The 16416-nt window shown below is 35.7% G+C and overlaps 3 protein-coding genes across 3 annotated transcripts; 1 reads left to right on the top strand and 2 right to left on the bottom strand.

Annotated features, from left to right (window-relative positions):
• Positions 1-401: 401 nt before the first annotated feature.
• LOC122407062 (DDB1- and CUL4-associated factor 10) lies at positions 402-7123 on the bottom strand. The gene is made up of 6 exons (XM_043413031.1): positions 6224-7123; positions 6022-6135; positions 5205-5402; positions 4942-5113; positions 4636-4851; positions 402-4470 (listed from the first exon to the last, which is right to left on the bottom strand). Exons 1-6 carry the CDS (start codon positions 6427-6429, stop codon positions 3280-3282), a joined length of 2097 nt encoding a protein of 698 aa, XP_043268966.1. The 5' UTR covers positions 6430-7123; the 3' UTR covers positions 402-3279.
• Positions 7124-7231: 108 nt separating this feature from the next.
• St2 (Sulfotransferase 2) lies at positions 7232-10819 on the bottom strand. The gene is made up of 7 exons (XM_043413038.1): positions 10702-10819; positions 10305-10522; positions 10108-10204; positions 9407-9563; positions 9024-9144; positions 8843-8937; positions 7232-8557 (listed from the first exon to the last, which is right to left on the bottom strand). Exons 2-7 carry the CDS (start codon positions 10498-10500, stop codon positions 8258-8260), a joined length of 966 nt encoding a protein of 321 aa, XP_043268973.1. The 5' UTR covers positions 10501-10522; positions 10702-10819; the 3' UTR covers positions 7232-8257.
• Positions 10820-12276: 1457 nt separating this feature from the next.
• Positions 12277-16110, top strand: UQCR-C1 (Ubiquinol-cytochrome c reductase core protein 1). The gene is made up of 6 exons (XM_043413037.1): positions 12277-12419; positions 12962-13180; positions 13534-13919; positions 14053-14246; positions 14577-15001; positions 15547-16110. The coding sequence occupies exons 1-6, from the start codon at positions 12351-12353 to the stop codon at positions 15685-15687; spliced, it is 1434 nt and encodes a 477-aa protein (XP_043268972.1). The 5' UTR covers positions 12277-12350; the 3' UTR covers positions 15688-16110.
• Positions 16111-16416: the final 306 nt, after the last annotated feature.

Genomic DNA, 16416 nt, shown 5'->3' with positions numbered 1-16416 from the left:
AAAGTTACGAACAAAGGCTTGGGAAGCAAAAGTAAAAATTCCGAGGCGTTTTACACGATATGCTGTTCGGCTCGTACTTTTCACAATCCAATTTACACAAAGATTCTCCAGCCCACAATTAGTACAGTAAAACATGAAAATTCGATATCCAATTTTTCTACGTGGAGTGCGGGAAGTGAACGATTTTCTTTAAAAAAAAACTGTACCAGGATTGACTTCAGATTACTTTGCAAACGATAGAGTATAACGAAGCTTTACAGTGCGTTCGGACACCTCGTATAAAAAAAAATAAAATCAATTTTTATACATCGTAACCGTAAAAAAATACTTACCGTATAACAGAAAGTTGTTGCGTCGCATCGATTGTCAGTGATGAATAAAATTGATTTTCATATCACAAATTAAATAGCACATAACCATTTGGGAGTGGATTATGTGTGTTTTTTTATTAATAGAAAAAGAAAACAAAATCTTACAAAACAAACATCACGTTAACTGCTGTACACAATAGTTTGATTTCAATGTGTTACGGGGTCTCGCGCGTGGATCACCATTATCGTGCAAATCATTATCACGAAAAATTACATCGAAAAATTGCGTTCGAATAATAGAGAAAGAAAAATAATACGAAAAAATAAACAGAGAATAAAGAAGAGTTTAACAATTGGTGTGGGCTGGACTTTTTCTGTTGTGAAAGTAGATAGAAATGTATGATGTTTTTAGAATGATGGGTACGATGCGAGCTGTTGTTTTTTTCTAGAGTTGACATGTATAAGTACACCGCTATATAGATGGAATCCTGTCCGAGCGATGGACATCGATGCCTGTGCTCTGTTGCTCTTCTGTCGCCATGTCGCTATATGTAAGTATGAGGGTATATTTTTAGGTGTATATATATATACTAACTACTACCAAAAACACCCGCATGGAAACTTCTTTACGAGTTGCTAAAATAAAAGGTATAAAATGGATCAAATATCGGTGATTCGTAAACGTTTGCACTTGTCACAGAGATTTTTCTTTCATTAACTCAATGAAACACTTACGACACTCGTATATAATTCACGACGTGATTGCCTTCTTTGTTTCTATTCGAATATTACACGAAAAAATCCTCCATCGCGAATTTTGTGTATGAAAATTCGACGGACGATAAGCATCGAAAATTCCCCTCACATATTACCGCCTGATTTTTACGACATTTTCCGCGCTCTGCAGCTATACATTTATTTTCGTGATTTACCAAATGGCTTATCGCGAATATTAGTTTCAATTTTTAATGATTGGATTATGTCGCAATATGCATTTATCAACTCTCGAATGACCGAAACGAAGCAATGTATAATCCTAAATTCACTACTCTTTTTCTGGAACAATACTACTACACAAGTTCGCGAGGTCATTCATTTTATGTTCAATAATACCGCAACGTTTAGAAGAAAAGAGAAACTGAAAATCAGCCGGCTTCGTCAAAATTCAACCCCTGACAGGCAGGTACACTTGCTTTTTTTCTAACCTCCGAAAAAATATTGTCTAAATATAAAGCGAAATTCAAAGATGAGTGCAAAGCTCCTGATAATCGTAAAAGCATAAGGGAAACGGGGGCAGCTGCTCCGTCCGGTGGGAAGCCTCGGCCATTACCAAAATATATTCTTGCATTGTGTTTACTGTCAATGGTCTTCGTTGCAATGGCATAATGACCGAGGACTTCCCGCTGGACGGGACTAACCTCTTTCCCTTAAGTTTCTTTTTTAAATAATAGATTTGATTCTCTAATTTTCTCAAGCCAATGTATCTTTTGAAAAATAACTTGTACCGTAAAACGCTCGTTTACTTGTAACCCTTACAGAATACGTGTCTCGTTCTGGCCTCCAGAAATGTTGAGAAATACCATAAGATTGAAATTAAGAATTTTTTTCTCAAAATGCCTTGGAACTTGTAACGTGTTCAACAAAATCCATAAGATTCTACCGGTTTCTTCAAAATCTATATTAGAAATCAACAAATACATTCTCACATCTTCGTATTTTACATTGTAAAACCTGCGTAATGCCATCACTGATATTCGAACAAAGAAAAATTGCTATCCTTCATGTCAATTTAAAAAATTCTCAATGTATGACTGATGTTGATAGGGAAAATGATTCAAATTCAAATATAAATGTCAAGAGCTTTATCGTTTGACCAGATGGAGGAGTTAACGGAGCATTTTTTGGGATTGAAAGTACTGAGTTTTTCATTTTTTTAATTTATTTTAGATGTTCGACTAAAAATAAAAAATTATTCAGCCATTATTGAAAAGCCGTAACCATTATTGCTGGGTGATAATAATATCAGAAAGATATATCAATAAATCACTTCAACTCAAAGTTATTTCATCAAAAGTTTTGTAAAATGAAAAATTTAAATAACAAAATTGTTGATGATTCAAGAATATGTTCCATAAATTGGACGAATGTCTTTGATTTGAGCATAAAATATTTTTTAAAAATGTTGAAAACAAAATGAACGATCCGATTACTTTAGATTATAAAGTACAAAAAAACACTTTGATTACATAGCGCAGTAATACCTTTTAGTTATAATCAGCAGAATAAATATTCATATCTCAAAAATGGCTTGGTAGTTGAAAATTTTCAAAGGCTCATCCAATTTCAATACGTCCACTGTGCATTTGAACTAAGTGACCTCTAAAACTCATTGTAGAACGGCCGTCGAACCGCCGATCACCAAGATCTTCATTTTAGTCATCCAAGGTTATTTACACGATTTCAAGATTTTATCAGTATAAGAGTGCGTTTGCTTTTGTTTACAATCTCTATATTTTATTCGAAAAGACGAACCATCGTCCATAGAGAAGATATCCAGATAAAGTTAAAATTTGTATCACTGAGAAATGCACGGAAATTTCATTGTGTCAAAATAAAAAATCACTTTGGTTTGCTCATTTATTAGAAACTCAAAAAAAAGGATCCAAAAGTTCTGGTTGGATTACTGAAAAGTCATAAAAATTGTCTTTTGCCAACGATACAAACTATACTATGAAATCCAATGATTCCGCGCATAAAGAAAAGCAAACGCATTTCCTAAATTATATATCCAAGTGTCGACTGCGTCTAAGGAAGCTGAAAAATGCAAATTCCTCACCGACACATACATCGTTTCGTCCTCGCGAAAAATGAAGAAATTCTGGCAATCAGATTGGATCGAATGACCCAAGTACAATATAAAAAAAAATAAGGAAAAGAAGAATGAAAAAACAGAGAATAATTGATTTAGCTAAACAACCGGCTGATGCCAAACGATTTTCCCGCTGAGACAACCGGATACGAGGAGGCAATGTCGCGGTGAGAATTTTGTGCTAACAACGATATCAGTGTGGCTGATATTGGTAGCTAATTCAGCCAACTGTACGGATTTATTGCCAGTCGGTACGCAGTTTGAGAGTTCCTGGCAATCGCCGGAGAAAGCGAGGAGACGAACGCCGAAACCAAAAGGGGAACAGATTAATCTGCCATCGGCGGAAAAACACAATTCTTTGATATAACCGGAGCCAACATTGGGCTCCTCTATGTAATGAGTAAGTCTCGAAACATTCTGATGGATTTTATGATTGCGAGGTATCGCGAACATCGGGTTTTGTCCTTGTCGATTTTGAGTCTGCGGCCTGCCGCGGTCACCTATAATAACAACAGTGTGGGATGCTCGTGGTGTGTTCGATCGGTTTATCCAACTGAGGCGTGCGGCCAGGGGATAAAATTCTCTTTCTCTTTCGCGTCTAAGACGCGCTTCTCTTATGGCAACCAAAGCTTCCCAAACGTCAGTCGAACTAACGTGTAATTCTACGTTCGCCGATGAGAAGTTGCCGTTCTCAAGGATGCTCCGTCTTCGCCAATCGTGTATCTGTGGATTTGCACGTGGAATTCTGTAGTCTTCTTCTCCATCGCGTTCGGCCTCGTAGCCGACGTCTTCCTCGCGAGTTCCCACGTTTTCTCCCGGGCGCTCGCTTCTTTCAGGACTTCTTGGACCTCGCGACTCATCATCCGCGTTGCTATTGGTTCTCTCGCTATCCGTCGTCGCACCCACGCTGTTTGTACTTATCTCAACGACTCCGAAATTTGTTCTCACTACGTGCCTCTCCGAACGCGGACTTCTCGAATTAGAACGCAAATTAATACGACGCAATTCTTGCCAATTATTCGTTCTTGATGGCCTCACCGGCTGTGTCGCATCTGTCGATACAAACGCGTTGTTTCTAACGTCCGACATTGTCTGCACTATCCTCACCCGATTCGCACTGTCTATCACGAACGAAGACGTTATTCCTGAACGCGATGGCTGCGGCTGCTGTGCCATATCGAAATCCTCCTCGATAGCCTCGCTCATTTGACTCGGTGTCTCATCACCTTCCTTCAACTGCTCAATTATCTCGGCATTGTCCCGCTCTTGAATATCGTGGATACATGTCCACTGAAAAAGAAAATACAAAAACTCCATTACAGTTTCATCATTGTCAAGAAATCATTTGTCATAAGGACACAACAAATGATTCTTTGTTGAAATTAGTGGTAGGTTCGAAAAGTCAACTGAAAAATATTAATGGAATAAAAATGTTAAAATAATCAAACAATTTACCTCAGATTTTTCACCGTTGCTAACATTTCTGGAAAGAACGCACCACCCTTGGGGATGTACTTGGAGACTCGATATGACTTCAGCATCGTCGCCGACTGGAAAGTCTGTCAAAAATTCAACTCTGTTGTGAGTCCGAGAGTTGGAGAACAGATGAGTAAAATTAGCTGCAACTGGTATGGTTGTTTGCGACAATTGCATCAGTCTGTACATATTTGGCTGCAAAGTAATATTTATTTCGTTATTTAATTATTTTCGTTTACCAGTTCGTGATGATACTATAACATCTTAAATTGTTGGTTTATTCACCTTGAAGCCAGCTAGATCTTGGGAGAGTGTGCTTAACTTGAGATTGTGGATGATAATGAGATAACCAGATGTTGTACAAATGAGCATTTTGGAGGCATCTGGACTGAGCCTGGTACGCATCAAACCATTTGTGTGAAACACCCGATTGTATATAAAACTGTTCTCCGTAAAACTGGAAATTATTTGTCACATGTGTTAGACAATTGTTTCACAACTGAACATTTCGATATATTATTATTTTTTTAAGATGTAATCTGACAAACCTGTTTATATCCCATGTGTATATGCTACCATCAAAACCACTCGTCAGCAACAGTCCGTCATTAGGGCTGTATTCAATATTTTTTACCCAATTTGAATGACCCTTAAGAGTTCTTATTCTTTGTTTCAAATTTCTTGCATCCCAAAGAGCTACTGTACTGTCGTCAGAACAAGTCGCAAACATCCGTTGGTCCAAAAATCTGAAAAAAAAAATGATTTTCCCTATTTCATTTTCCCCATTGCCAACAGATGGATGACAACCTTATTAAAGAGAAAATAAAAATGATCTACTAAAAGTGTACTGATCCAATACACTTTTAATTCAACACCTTTTATTATTCATTGAACTACTTTTTGTTATTGTATATTTGTACGATGATACATATGAAACAGAAAAATATTGATACACCGGTTCAAAAGAAAAAAAAACTATTTTCAACAAATCAACTGTGCATTCCACAACAGCTTATAAATTTGACGGACTTTGACCATAAATGCAAAGGTGCTGCAGCTTAGCAAATTTTTATTAAACATTACCATATTGTAAATATTCATGAACTTCAAACCCCTTAACACTCAGAGTGATTCTATTCTTCATCATTCGAAACATATGGCCGGAAATGATAAATTTTCTAAAAGACAAAAGTGATTCTAAATTCAAGCACATTAATTATGATATCACAATTCATACTTATGTTTTGGAAACCTTGATGCATATGGATACATTCAAGAAAATTAAACAAAAAATGTATTAAAATCATGGATAATGTAATAGTCGAACTGCAAGTTTAAGCATGCAGTCAGAACAAGGATTTGTACCTTACGCAGTTGACAGAATCATTGTGAGCATTGTCTATGGCATGTATGAAGCGCCTGCACAATGGATCGAACATCAAGATGCTCCTTTTCTCGCAGGCAGCCAATAACAGAGATCTGTGAATGAATGATAAAGTAACTGTAACATTGGCAAGTGATTCCATTTAAAACAGGATTTCTCCAAACAAGTTGGCAGGCTACCCACCCATCAGGAGAATATTCCAGATTAAAAACCGCGCCGTGTATAGCATTGCAGAGATTTTCGCCATGATCCCATGTTTTCACGGGTTGAATGGAAGAATACAAAGTTTTGTAAAAACGATCACCGTGTCCGAGAGGAAACCGAAGACCGAGCTCTCTCTGATGAAGCCACGAGCCTCCAGTCGTCTGTCTCGTTCGTATTTTAGGCATTTTCCACGTATTTCACTGAACTTTTAATCCCCAACGAACATCAACGATTTCTTGTTGAAATGCACTCCAGCTTGTTGTTTTCGTTTGAAATTCGCGATATACGCGAATGATTGAAGCGTCGAGATTAAAGTAACTTCGATGAGTCATATATTCGATGATTAGAAAAATTTAAAAAAAAAGCAAACAAATCTATTGTTTTAGTTTCTATTTCTATGTAAGAAATGTACAATCCCCAGGGATTGATGATATTAAAGGTAGAAATTCTCACATGGGTTCATAATATCTCTTTCAAAAAGTACAGTTCAAGGTTCACACTGACTATATTTTAGGTTAAACGTTGCTGAAACATGGGGTGTCACTTTTCACATTTTACATTGAAAAAAGTTATGAGTTTATACGCGAACATCGCGCAACGATGATCCTATCCTCGTCATCATCGTAAAACGCGAGATTATTGTCACGAGGGTTTTTTTTCCCCACTTTTTCGTTACTTCTTTAAGAGTAGTCGCGGAAAAGTCGTTTCGACCGTCCCGACTGACATTTCACACTGAAGATTCTCTTGGCGGACGAGAGATTTCCGTTTTCTTTCGAACGATGTAAAACTCTTTTCTCATTACTCTCGCCTCGATGAGACCTCTCTGACAGGCAGAACCACAAATTTACACGCCATCTTTACAGTACATTACTGCACTTTTCTCCGTTGATTGATAGCCACTGCATCTATGAGGAAGCCAAGCAGAAAACGATACGACACAAAGCAGATGAAGTAAGAATACGAAAACTTTAATCATAATAAGCGAATATAGATCATTTCCCTATTATTACAATCCGTCGAAATTCATTATTTATTCGCGATTGTCCGATTATAAAATACCGACTCTAAATCTTACTCCATGGTTTTTATATACTCGTCAAATTTCTTCTATTTTGATGATAAACTATATATCCGAATTTTTCTTTTTTATTTCATTTTTCGAATTAAGCACACAAACTCACTTATCTTTTTATCTTAAATATTATATTAACGAACGAGCATGGAAACTGATACGACCTTGCATATGGTACTTCGATAAATATCCAATAAGACTAGCTGCTGATACATTCGATTTTATTCTAAACGTGAAAAATCACCACTATCAACATTCACATTCTTTACCATCGATATACAATTCTACAGACCTTGAGCTTATTTCGACCATACAATTCAAGAGTTTATTAGCCAAAATTTTGCGGTTCAATGATTACTATATTTTTATTCGAACGGTTTGAAGTATAAGCAGTCAGTCTATTTTGTGTAACGAATTGTAATTAGAAAAAAATGAAAAACACTGCAATTTTCACCAGTCCATTGTCAGCATTTCATCGCGAGTACCTATCCGTAATTAATTTTCCTTTCATTGCGAATTCTTTCAATGATTCGTGACGATACAAACCGTTAATCGGAATTTTAAGGGACTCTGCATTAATTATAAATTATCATAAACGAATGAGTAATAAAAAAAAAAAAACCATTTGTGTCTAAATGGTTTATAAATATAATGCTTTCTCGATTTTTTTTTTCATGCAAATCTTTTTTGCATTGTACATTTTTTTATTTTATCTAAAAAAATAATAAACAAACACGTAAATGTGAGTAAAAAAATTGCAACGAGACGCAAACGCGCTTTCGAATCTCCGAATAAGCGTTGCAAAACAAAAATCTTTAATACGAGCTAACAAAATGAAAATTATTGAGAATTATCTTTAAAAGTAATTATTATGAAACGAATACACGTGAAAAAATATTATTTGTAATATGTTATGTAAAAATTGACATCGATTTAGAGTTTCACGATTCGACGCAATCGAAAGTGAGACCAGTACCCGCGAGATTTTTTTCTGTCCATTCGTCGAATCTTCGTGACAAATCCTCCGACATATAATTCTTCCAATCGCCCACTTTTCCTTTTCTTATGAATCTATTGTCCGGATTACTCTGATCTTTGTTCGTTAAAATTCCTTCCAAATTCACAGCTGGATTAGCAGCCATTTTTGAGAATTCCAAATGTTTCCCCAACTCTTCGACTTGCTCTTCGGTCACATTTTTGCCTAGAAACTCGGCCGTCCTTCTGATCGCTGCTGCTTGGTCCTGAAGTAAAAATATACATATATTTTTTTTTTTTGAAAAAACCTCAAAAAAAGCTACAGTCTTCCTGAGAATAATTTTAAAAGCTTATTACATAAAAAAAATATTAAAAATAAGTCTTTAAACTTAAAAAATGTTTCATTTACATTATTCATTAAATTTTTAATTATTTTTTAAATATATTTATTTAATTTTATTCAAATTATCGAATTTAAAAAAAAAGAAAGCTTACAAAAATCTCATTTCTCTTGAAGATTGAAACTTGACGAAAAAAATGTTCGTTTTTACCTTTTTCATTTCTTCGTACGTCAGAAAAAGGATATTCTCCTGATTTCTTCGTTTCCAAAATCCAAGCACGTGATTCCAGAACGGTCCCATCGGAGCTAAAAGAAAGCATTCCGATAAATTCCGCTTCGATAATAATAATATCCAAAGCCTGCTCGTGATTCATAAAATTTTTCAAATTTACCATTGTCTTCGATGAAAAGTTGAGCAAACTCATCAAAACTTCCCTCCATGTTGTGCATTAATCTGCAGTAGTGATAAAAGCTTACACACGTGTCCTTGGGATTTCTCGCCACATAAATAATCTGGAACGGTAACAAGACGTCACTGTAAGCGATCAATCGAAGCAATGAATATTGCTGAACTGGATATTTTCATTTTTTTAAATTGAAAATTTAACTTTAGATGAGGAATGAAGACGCGAAAGAATAATAATAACAACGAAAAAATCCACATTTTAATTCATTTCCGTAATTAATTTCATTCAATTTTTCATTTCAACCGATCGCATTCGAACAATTCGAATATTAATTTACGCTTTTTATCATAGCCACGATGGAACATTACTTTCGGTCTTTTTTCGTGCATTTTATCGGGCAATAGATCCCACGGCAAGTGCGTTTTTATGTATCGAGGACTCGGCGTGTTCGCCACGTTATCAACCGAGTTGCCGAGCTTGGCGAACATCTCGACGTGGTCACCGGATACCATGAGAGCCGATGATCTGAAAGCACAAGAAACGATTTCAAATTGAACTTCCACTTATATAATTAACAAGCACGTTAAATTTGTCGAAATTTTTCATATACGAAAAGAAATATGAGCTGAAAGTAATTTTTTATTCTATATTCATAAATACATTCCTCAAGTAATTTACGATAATATTAAATCTATTTGGGGTCCGACCATTCGAAAAAATGATAAATTCAGAGGAGGGTTGAAAGTGAATAAATTTGTGCTAACCTTTTTTGACAAAACATTCGATCACTCGGTCGAAGTGATAAAAAAGTGGAAAGATAAAAATTTAAATCCTTTGCCCCATTGTATGAAATAAATTTCTTGTTTTTTCTGGTTTATTTTTCACACTCTTTCTGACAATAACTCGTACTGATAATGACGAATGAAGTTTTTTATAATAATGTTTAAGTAAATTAGTTGTTTGGAACATTTTTTATTATTGTTCCTTTTGAAAGATTTTTTGTGCTGAAAAGAGACGAACAGTTGAAAATAATGGTTCGATAAAAACTACGCATGGACAGAATACTTACTCGAGAAGTGGATTACGAACGAGCAACAGAGTTTTTGCGTTTTCGTAGTCAAAACCATTTCCTATGCAATACACCATTTCTTGGGCCCAATGACTTCCTGAAAATGGTGTCGATTTTATTAAAGCACGATCGTGGTCGTAGCAACGGATTACTGTATTGGCACAAGCCTCTCTGGATTCGTTGCAAATAAATTTTACCTGTTCGTGGATACGAAACCATCCAAACGTCCTCATTCCTAATCTCCATGTCACGAATTTTCGTTGCCAAAAAAATGTATTGCGGTGGTACCAGACAGTGCCCCGGTTCGACCCTCACAAAACTCGATTTTACACCGTACATTTGATCCAACTTTGCTCCGATCTTCCCATCGACGGTTTTGAACGTTAATTCCATTATTTCGGTGGTTACTGTGAGGCTAAAATGAAAATCGTTGATTGGCTTGATTAGCAAAAAACTTTTTCTCTTCTCTTTCCCTTTTATTGTTCGATTATTTCAACTGTAAATAAGCTTAAAATATAATCTGAGACATTTTTTATTTTCTATACTGTTTGACTTTATTTTAAAAAATCATTAATTTTATCAATTTTCACTTACCTGAGTTTTGAAAAACACAGATTCGATTACCGACAGTTTCGACCCGAATCGGTCCGCAGCTCGACAAGCAATGAACTTTCGTTCTTACAATCACCTTTCACAGAGAGCAAGTGATGCACCGTCAAACAGGTTTTCATCGCCTTTTTATTAGACATTCCAAGCCAAACCACCACTCGGCTCTTGACCCTCTTGCTTTTGGATTTTTTAAAAAATTTTACATCCTTCGACAATAAGAAGTTGTTGGGTTTTTTAGAATTTTTATCTTGACTTGTGAAAAGACGATTTTTTCAAAATTTCGCACCAATTTTATTCAAAATGCTCGTAACTCACTCGAGAACGTCAAAATCAGAAGAAAATGTGAGCTCGTTTTGTTTACCTCGAATCGTTGCATAATAAAAATTTTTTTCACAAAAGTAAAATCTCATTCTCAAGTTTTTTTTTCATTCTTTATTCGAAAATATTTTTTTTCCCCATTATTTGGATTAGTTCGATTTTTTCGTATCATTCTTTCACTGCAATGGGTTCATTAATATTTTCAATAATTTTTTATTTTCATATTGGAATTCACTTCTAGATACGACACTCAACATTGTTTGTGTAAATGATTGAGGTAATTTCAAGTGTGTAAGAGAATTTTGGAAAAAAAGATTTTAAAATTTTTGCAATTTTTTTCAAAATTGTAAACACTCAGAATGATTTTTTTTGTCATTCTTATATTTAATTTACTAATTGACGTATTAAAATCATGATGAGATCATCGGTACTTTCCCCATGCACGAGATTTCACTTTTAGAGAAAGTTCCATGAAATTGCCATGACGACGATGCAACCTGTATTTCGACACGGTGTGAAAAAAACAATAGTCAAGTGCTTTAGAAAATTAACGAAATTGGAAAAGCAAAATCTTTCTCAATTTCTACTAATTCGTATGAAAAAAAATGTACGACAGTTCAATAATAAATGGTTATTTTAATCATGGCTAAACTTCACCGTTTTGTTATTCACGTTGCAAATTCGTGATGCGTAAATTTTGCTACGTTTTGATCAGATTGTTCTTTACTCCATTCAGTTAGATTTACTATAAGTGGAGAATCAACGCATTGTTCGAACGAAAAGCTCATCGCTTTCACTTCTCGTTAAAGAAAATTAAATTTTCCCGCTGCGAGATCTTAACGAACTTTTGTGGCGCTGCGATAAAAACGACAAGTTTCGTATAGTGCGCATTCTCATTTCTTTCAAAGATGAGAGATCTCAAATACATTTCTATAAACTCGATCGATTGATTTTGGAATTTTTACTCTTTTTTTAGTGCTAAACGATTGTCGGGTTGTTATTCATTAAGATTTCGTGACTGACAAACAATTTTGCTTGAGTTAGACGTTTGAGAATTCATAATATCTAAAAATTTATAAAGATGGCTGATTTCACACGGATTTGTATTTTTAATATTTCTATTACAGTCATTTTCGACAAGAGCCGATTTTAATATGACAATTACCGACAAGAATCCAACAAATGATTGACACTCGAAAAAGTCAGAAATTTAAAATCATTTGAAGAAGTTCGAACGAAGGATTCGAAGTATATAATTCGTGACATAAGAGGTTCTCTCGTCTGCTCGAAAGTCCTCTTCGCTTTTGCTAGCAAAAATGGCGACTCGTATGCTGAAAATCGGTAACGCGCTCCGTACATATTCAGACAGAACAAACTTGCTGAAGGTAAGTGTTGATAAACTATTCTTACGAATGAATTATATTATTCAAACGTGAAATCCCAATTTCGTGCTCTTCGAACATGAGAATCACGATGATGCAAAGTTGACCACGAACCGCTGATTTGGCAGACGATATGTACCACTAACGTTAATACGAATAGCCTTACGTAACTTTTTGTTGAATAAAAACACAAATTTAGGATCAATTTTTGTTAATTGAAATCTTACTAATAGCATTCTTTAAGTCTCATAACAATCTCCACTTGACAGTCTTTTAATGACGATCAGTCGCTATTCTTTCAAACCGTTCCAGCACATTTTTTCATAGTAATGCGATGAAGTGAATTTGATAATTGGACGAAATGTATGAAATCAATTTCATATCGATTTTGACAATCAGAACACGAAAAAGCGTTGAATGTTCCTTTATGTACGGCTTAACTGTCAAATGATGTTTATCGGACGGTTTCATTACTCTATTCATAATAAAATTCACTGTAAAACATTAAGATGGAGAGCTTGTTTTTACATTTTGTTTTTCAATAGACCCGTAAACAATGGAGATCCACAGCAGCTTCTCTCAAAGAGACGCTGATAAATCAGCCACCAACAAGGGTTACTGCCCTTGACAGTGGCATGCGAGTCGCCAGTGAAGACAGCGGAGCCGCCACCGCCACTGTCGGACTTTGGATTGATTCTGGTAGTCGGTATGAAACTGATGAAAATAATGGTGTGGCCCATTTCATGGAACATATGGCGTTCAAGGTATTGCTTATGTTTTCATTGACAATCGATCTTTAATAACTGATTCATCTATGTTACATTTGACTTACATAGATTTTGTTAGACCTAAACTTCTAGTCTAGACCATAGAAACAGATATAACACATTTACACAAAAAAAAGAACTAGCAGAAATCGTTTTTTCTGTGTCTGTTAAGTTCAATGGAAATTGTAGAGTATCCTCGATAATGGATGGTTACTAAAGCAACCATTTTGCTGCAAATTTTGATTATCCTTTTATTCATTGTTGTTCACCATTGTTGTCACGAAACAAAGATTAATGAGAATGCCCTTATAAGAAAACTTTGATTCATTTTTTCGTTGAATATTTTATAGGGAACTGCAAAGCGTTCGCAGACCGATTTGGAGCTTGAGATCGAGAATATGGGCGCCCATTTGAATGCATACACGAGTCGAGAGCAGACAGTTTTCTATGCCAAATGTTTGGCTCAAGACGTACCCAAAGCCATCGAAATCTTGAGTGACATTATACAAAACTCAAAGCTTGGTGAAAGTGAAATTGAGAGGGAACGAAGCGTTATTTTACGAGAAATGCAAGAGGTCGAAACGAATCTTCAGGAAGTAGTTTTTGATCACTTGCATGCAACAGCCTATCAGGGAACTCCTTTGGGTAGGACGATTCTTGGACCCACTGAAAACATCAAGTCGATCACTCGTAATGATCTGGTCTCTTACGTTAAAGAACATTACGGGCCACCCAGGTAAATATGGGAAAAATTGAAATGAGAAAAAAAATGACTCGACGATCTTTAATACTCCAATTCAATTTCAAGAAATTGAAAAATACCATGAAAAATGTCGTGTTTTGATACTAATCAGTCATTAATTTCGCAGATTTGTTCTGGCAGGTGCCGGAGGCGTAGACCATGCCCAACTCGTCGATCTTGCGGATAAACATTTCGGAAAAATGAAGGGACCCTGTTACGAAGAAATTCCGTTGCTTCCAAAACCCTGTCGTTACACCGGATCAGAAATGCTTGTCCGTGACGATTCTATGCCTTTGGCTCATGTAGCACTTGCTATCGAGGGTAACAGACCGTTATATGCAAAATGCTAGTTTTAGTTAGTCTGTAGCCAACTGGATTTTTATTTTGAACTATTCAGAACGTGAATGAACGGAATGGATTTTCCACGTGGTAAAACAAAATGATGGTAAAAAATCAAAATTTGAATGTCCATAAAATTAGGAACTAAATTGGCGACTCAAGTTCCACGCACATTTCTCAATTTATTTGGAAAAAGTTTTCTAAAAAATCTTGCAAGTGCGGACGGACTCGACTCATACTCATGCCATCAAATTCCGTCAAGCTCAGTTTTTTTATAAAACTTTAAATTGATACAGAATTGTCGTATTTCAGGAGCTGGATGGACCGATGCTGATAACATCCCCTTGATGGTCGCAAACACTTTAATGGGTGCTTGGGATCGTAGCCAAGGAGGCGGTGTAAACAACGCGACTAATTTGGCCAGAGCTTCTGCCGAGTCAAATCTCTGCCACAGTTATCAGAGTTTCAATACGTGTTACAAGGACACCGGTCTTTGGGGAGTTTACTTCGTGTGCGATCCGATGTCGGCCGAAGACATGGTCTACAACATTCAAAAAGAATGGATGCGGCTGTGTACCTCCGTTACCGAGAAGGAAGTTGCTCGAGCTAAAAATATCCTAAAAACAAATATTCTGCTCCAGCTCGACGGAACGACCGCGATTTGCGAAGACATTGGTCGCCAAATGCTCTGTTACAATAGGCGTATTCCACTCCATGAACTCGAAGCAAGGATAGATGTGAGTTTACCTTCGTCATTTTTTTCCCTATTTTTTTCAAAGCGTGTTCCAAGCAAGAGAATCATAATTACAAAGATTAACGGCTTGACAAAAATCTTTAACTCTGTAAATGTGTAAATCCTAACTCTCTTCTGAGTACGGGGAACTGTACTAGGCCAAAAATAGAACTAGAATAATTTTCACCATGCGAAAATTCCACGGGATACCAAACAAATCGGAAAAAAACATCGCCAAATTTCGAATTTTTTTTTCAATACAAATTACAGATTACTCTCGTTGTTTTCCATGAATCTGAAAAACGAAATATTCCTGCTGATACGTTGTGAACATCTTTGTTCAAGTATAATAATGGAAAAAATGAATTTGCTAATTTTTCAGACAAAAGAATGGCCAACAATCAGTAGCTTTGCTTGAATGAATTCTTAAAACGTCTAATGTGGAACACAAATTCTCTATCTCTATAAGAATTTTCATAGTTTGATAGAATCCTTCCTCAGCCCTATACCCGTAGGATTTTTCATACATCAATTGTTTTTCTTTTGTAGAGCGTAACTGCGAAAAACATTCACGAAGTTGGAATGAAGTATATCTACGATCATTGTCCAGTCGTCGCTGCCGTCGGTCAAATCGAAAATCTGACAGATTACAATCGCATTCGCGGTGCCATGTACTGGATAAGAGTTTAAGATAATATCGAACGAGTTCGAGTTACCGAGAAAAGCAAAAAACAGAAAAAAAAACATATAAAACGATCTAGCTGGAAGCACAGCTTTCCAGAGTAAAATTTCAATTCCACCGACAACGAGAAAGTTTCGATATTATCGTTTTGTCAATAATTGTAATTTTACTCTCGTACAGTGAGACAACAAAAAAAAACTAGTAAAATTGTACGCCGTTCCGCAGAATAAATCGTAGTCGAGAAAACTTTGCGTTTACAAAATTTTTAAGAAAAAGAAAATACACAAAAATGAGAAGCGAGGAATTAATGAACGCAAAAGTGAAACCATGCAACGTGACTGAATCGTTGGATGCTGAAGATATAAAATGTATTACTATTCCGAATGTACAATATAAATCAACGTGAAAAAAAAAATCGGAATCCTTCAGTACGAAGTATTTTATTGATAATAATAGATTTGCGGCTTCAGTCTAAAATTGGTCCGAGTTTTTCTATCCACATTTACCATGAATCGACACGTTTTTGTTCATTGTTCTTTGTTTTTATTTTGGGCTGAAGCTGCGATTCAATAAAATTACTCATTTCCTCTACCACTAGTTAGCCAGTGAGAAAAGCTCCTTTGGCAACCTTTCACATTCGTATTGTGTACCTTTCCTGTAAACTGGCCACATTTGAAACTGCATGGATTTCCCCAATACATATTCAATTTAACCCTCAAATTGTCCTTGGAATCGTA

Source organism: Venturia canescens, chromosome 2 (assembly GCF_019457755.1).
Source record: "Venturia canescens isolate UGA chromosome 2, ASM1945775v1, whole genome shotgun sequence".
Taxonomy (NCBI): domain Eukaryota; kingdom Metazoa; phylum Arthropoda; class Insecta; order Hymenoptera; family Ichneumonidae; genus Venturia; species Venturia canescens.
This window is presented reverse-complemented; position numbering and strand designations above follow the sequence as displayed.

Excerpts from the sequence above, each read along its gene's own strand:
- LOC122407062 (XM_043413031.1), bottom strand. The coding sequence starts at position 6,429 with ATGCCTAAAATACGAACGAGACAGACGACTGGAGGCTCGTGGCTTCAT. Across the intron at positions 5,403-6,021 it reads GATTCTGTCAACTGCGTAAG|ATTTTTGGACCAACGGATGT; the intron begins GTACAAATCCTT and ends TTTTTTTTTCAG. Across the intron at positions 5,114-5,204 it reads TACACATGGGATATAAACAG|TTTTACGGAGAACAGTTTTA; the intron begins GTTTGTCAGATT and ends AATAATTTCCAG.
- St2 (XM_043413038.1), bottom strand. The coding sequence starts at position 10,500 with ATGGAATTAACGTTCAAAACCGTCGATGGGAAGATCGGAGCAAAGTTG. Across the intron at positions 8,938-9,023 it reads ACTTTTCATCGAAGACAATG|CTCCGATGGGACCGTTCTGG; the intron begins GTAAATTTGAAA and ends GCTTTCTTTTAG. Across the intron at positions 8,558-8,842 it reads CGTACGAAGAAATGAAAAAG|GACCAAGCAGCAGCGATCAG; the intron begins GTAAAAACGAAC and ends TTTTTACTTCAG.
- UQCR-C1 (XM_043413037.1), top strand. The coding sequence starts at position 12,351 with ATGGCGACTCGTATGCTGAAAATCGGTAACGCGCTCCGTACATATTCA. Across the intron at positions 13,920-14,052 it reads GAACATTACGGGCCACCCAG|ATTTGTTCTGGCAGGTGCCG; the intron begins GTAAATATGGGA and ends TTAATTTCGCAG. Across the intron at positions 14,247-14,576 it reads TGTAGCACTTGCTATCGAGG|GAGCTGGATGGACCGATGCT; the intron begins GTAACAGACCGT and ends GTCGTATTTCAG.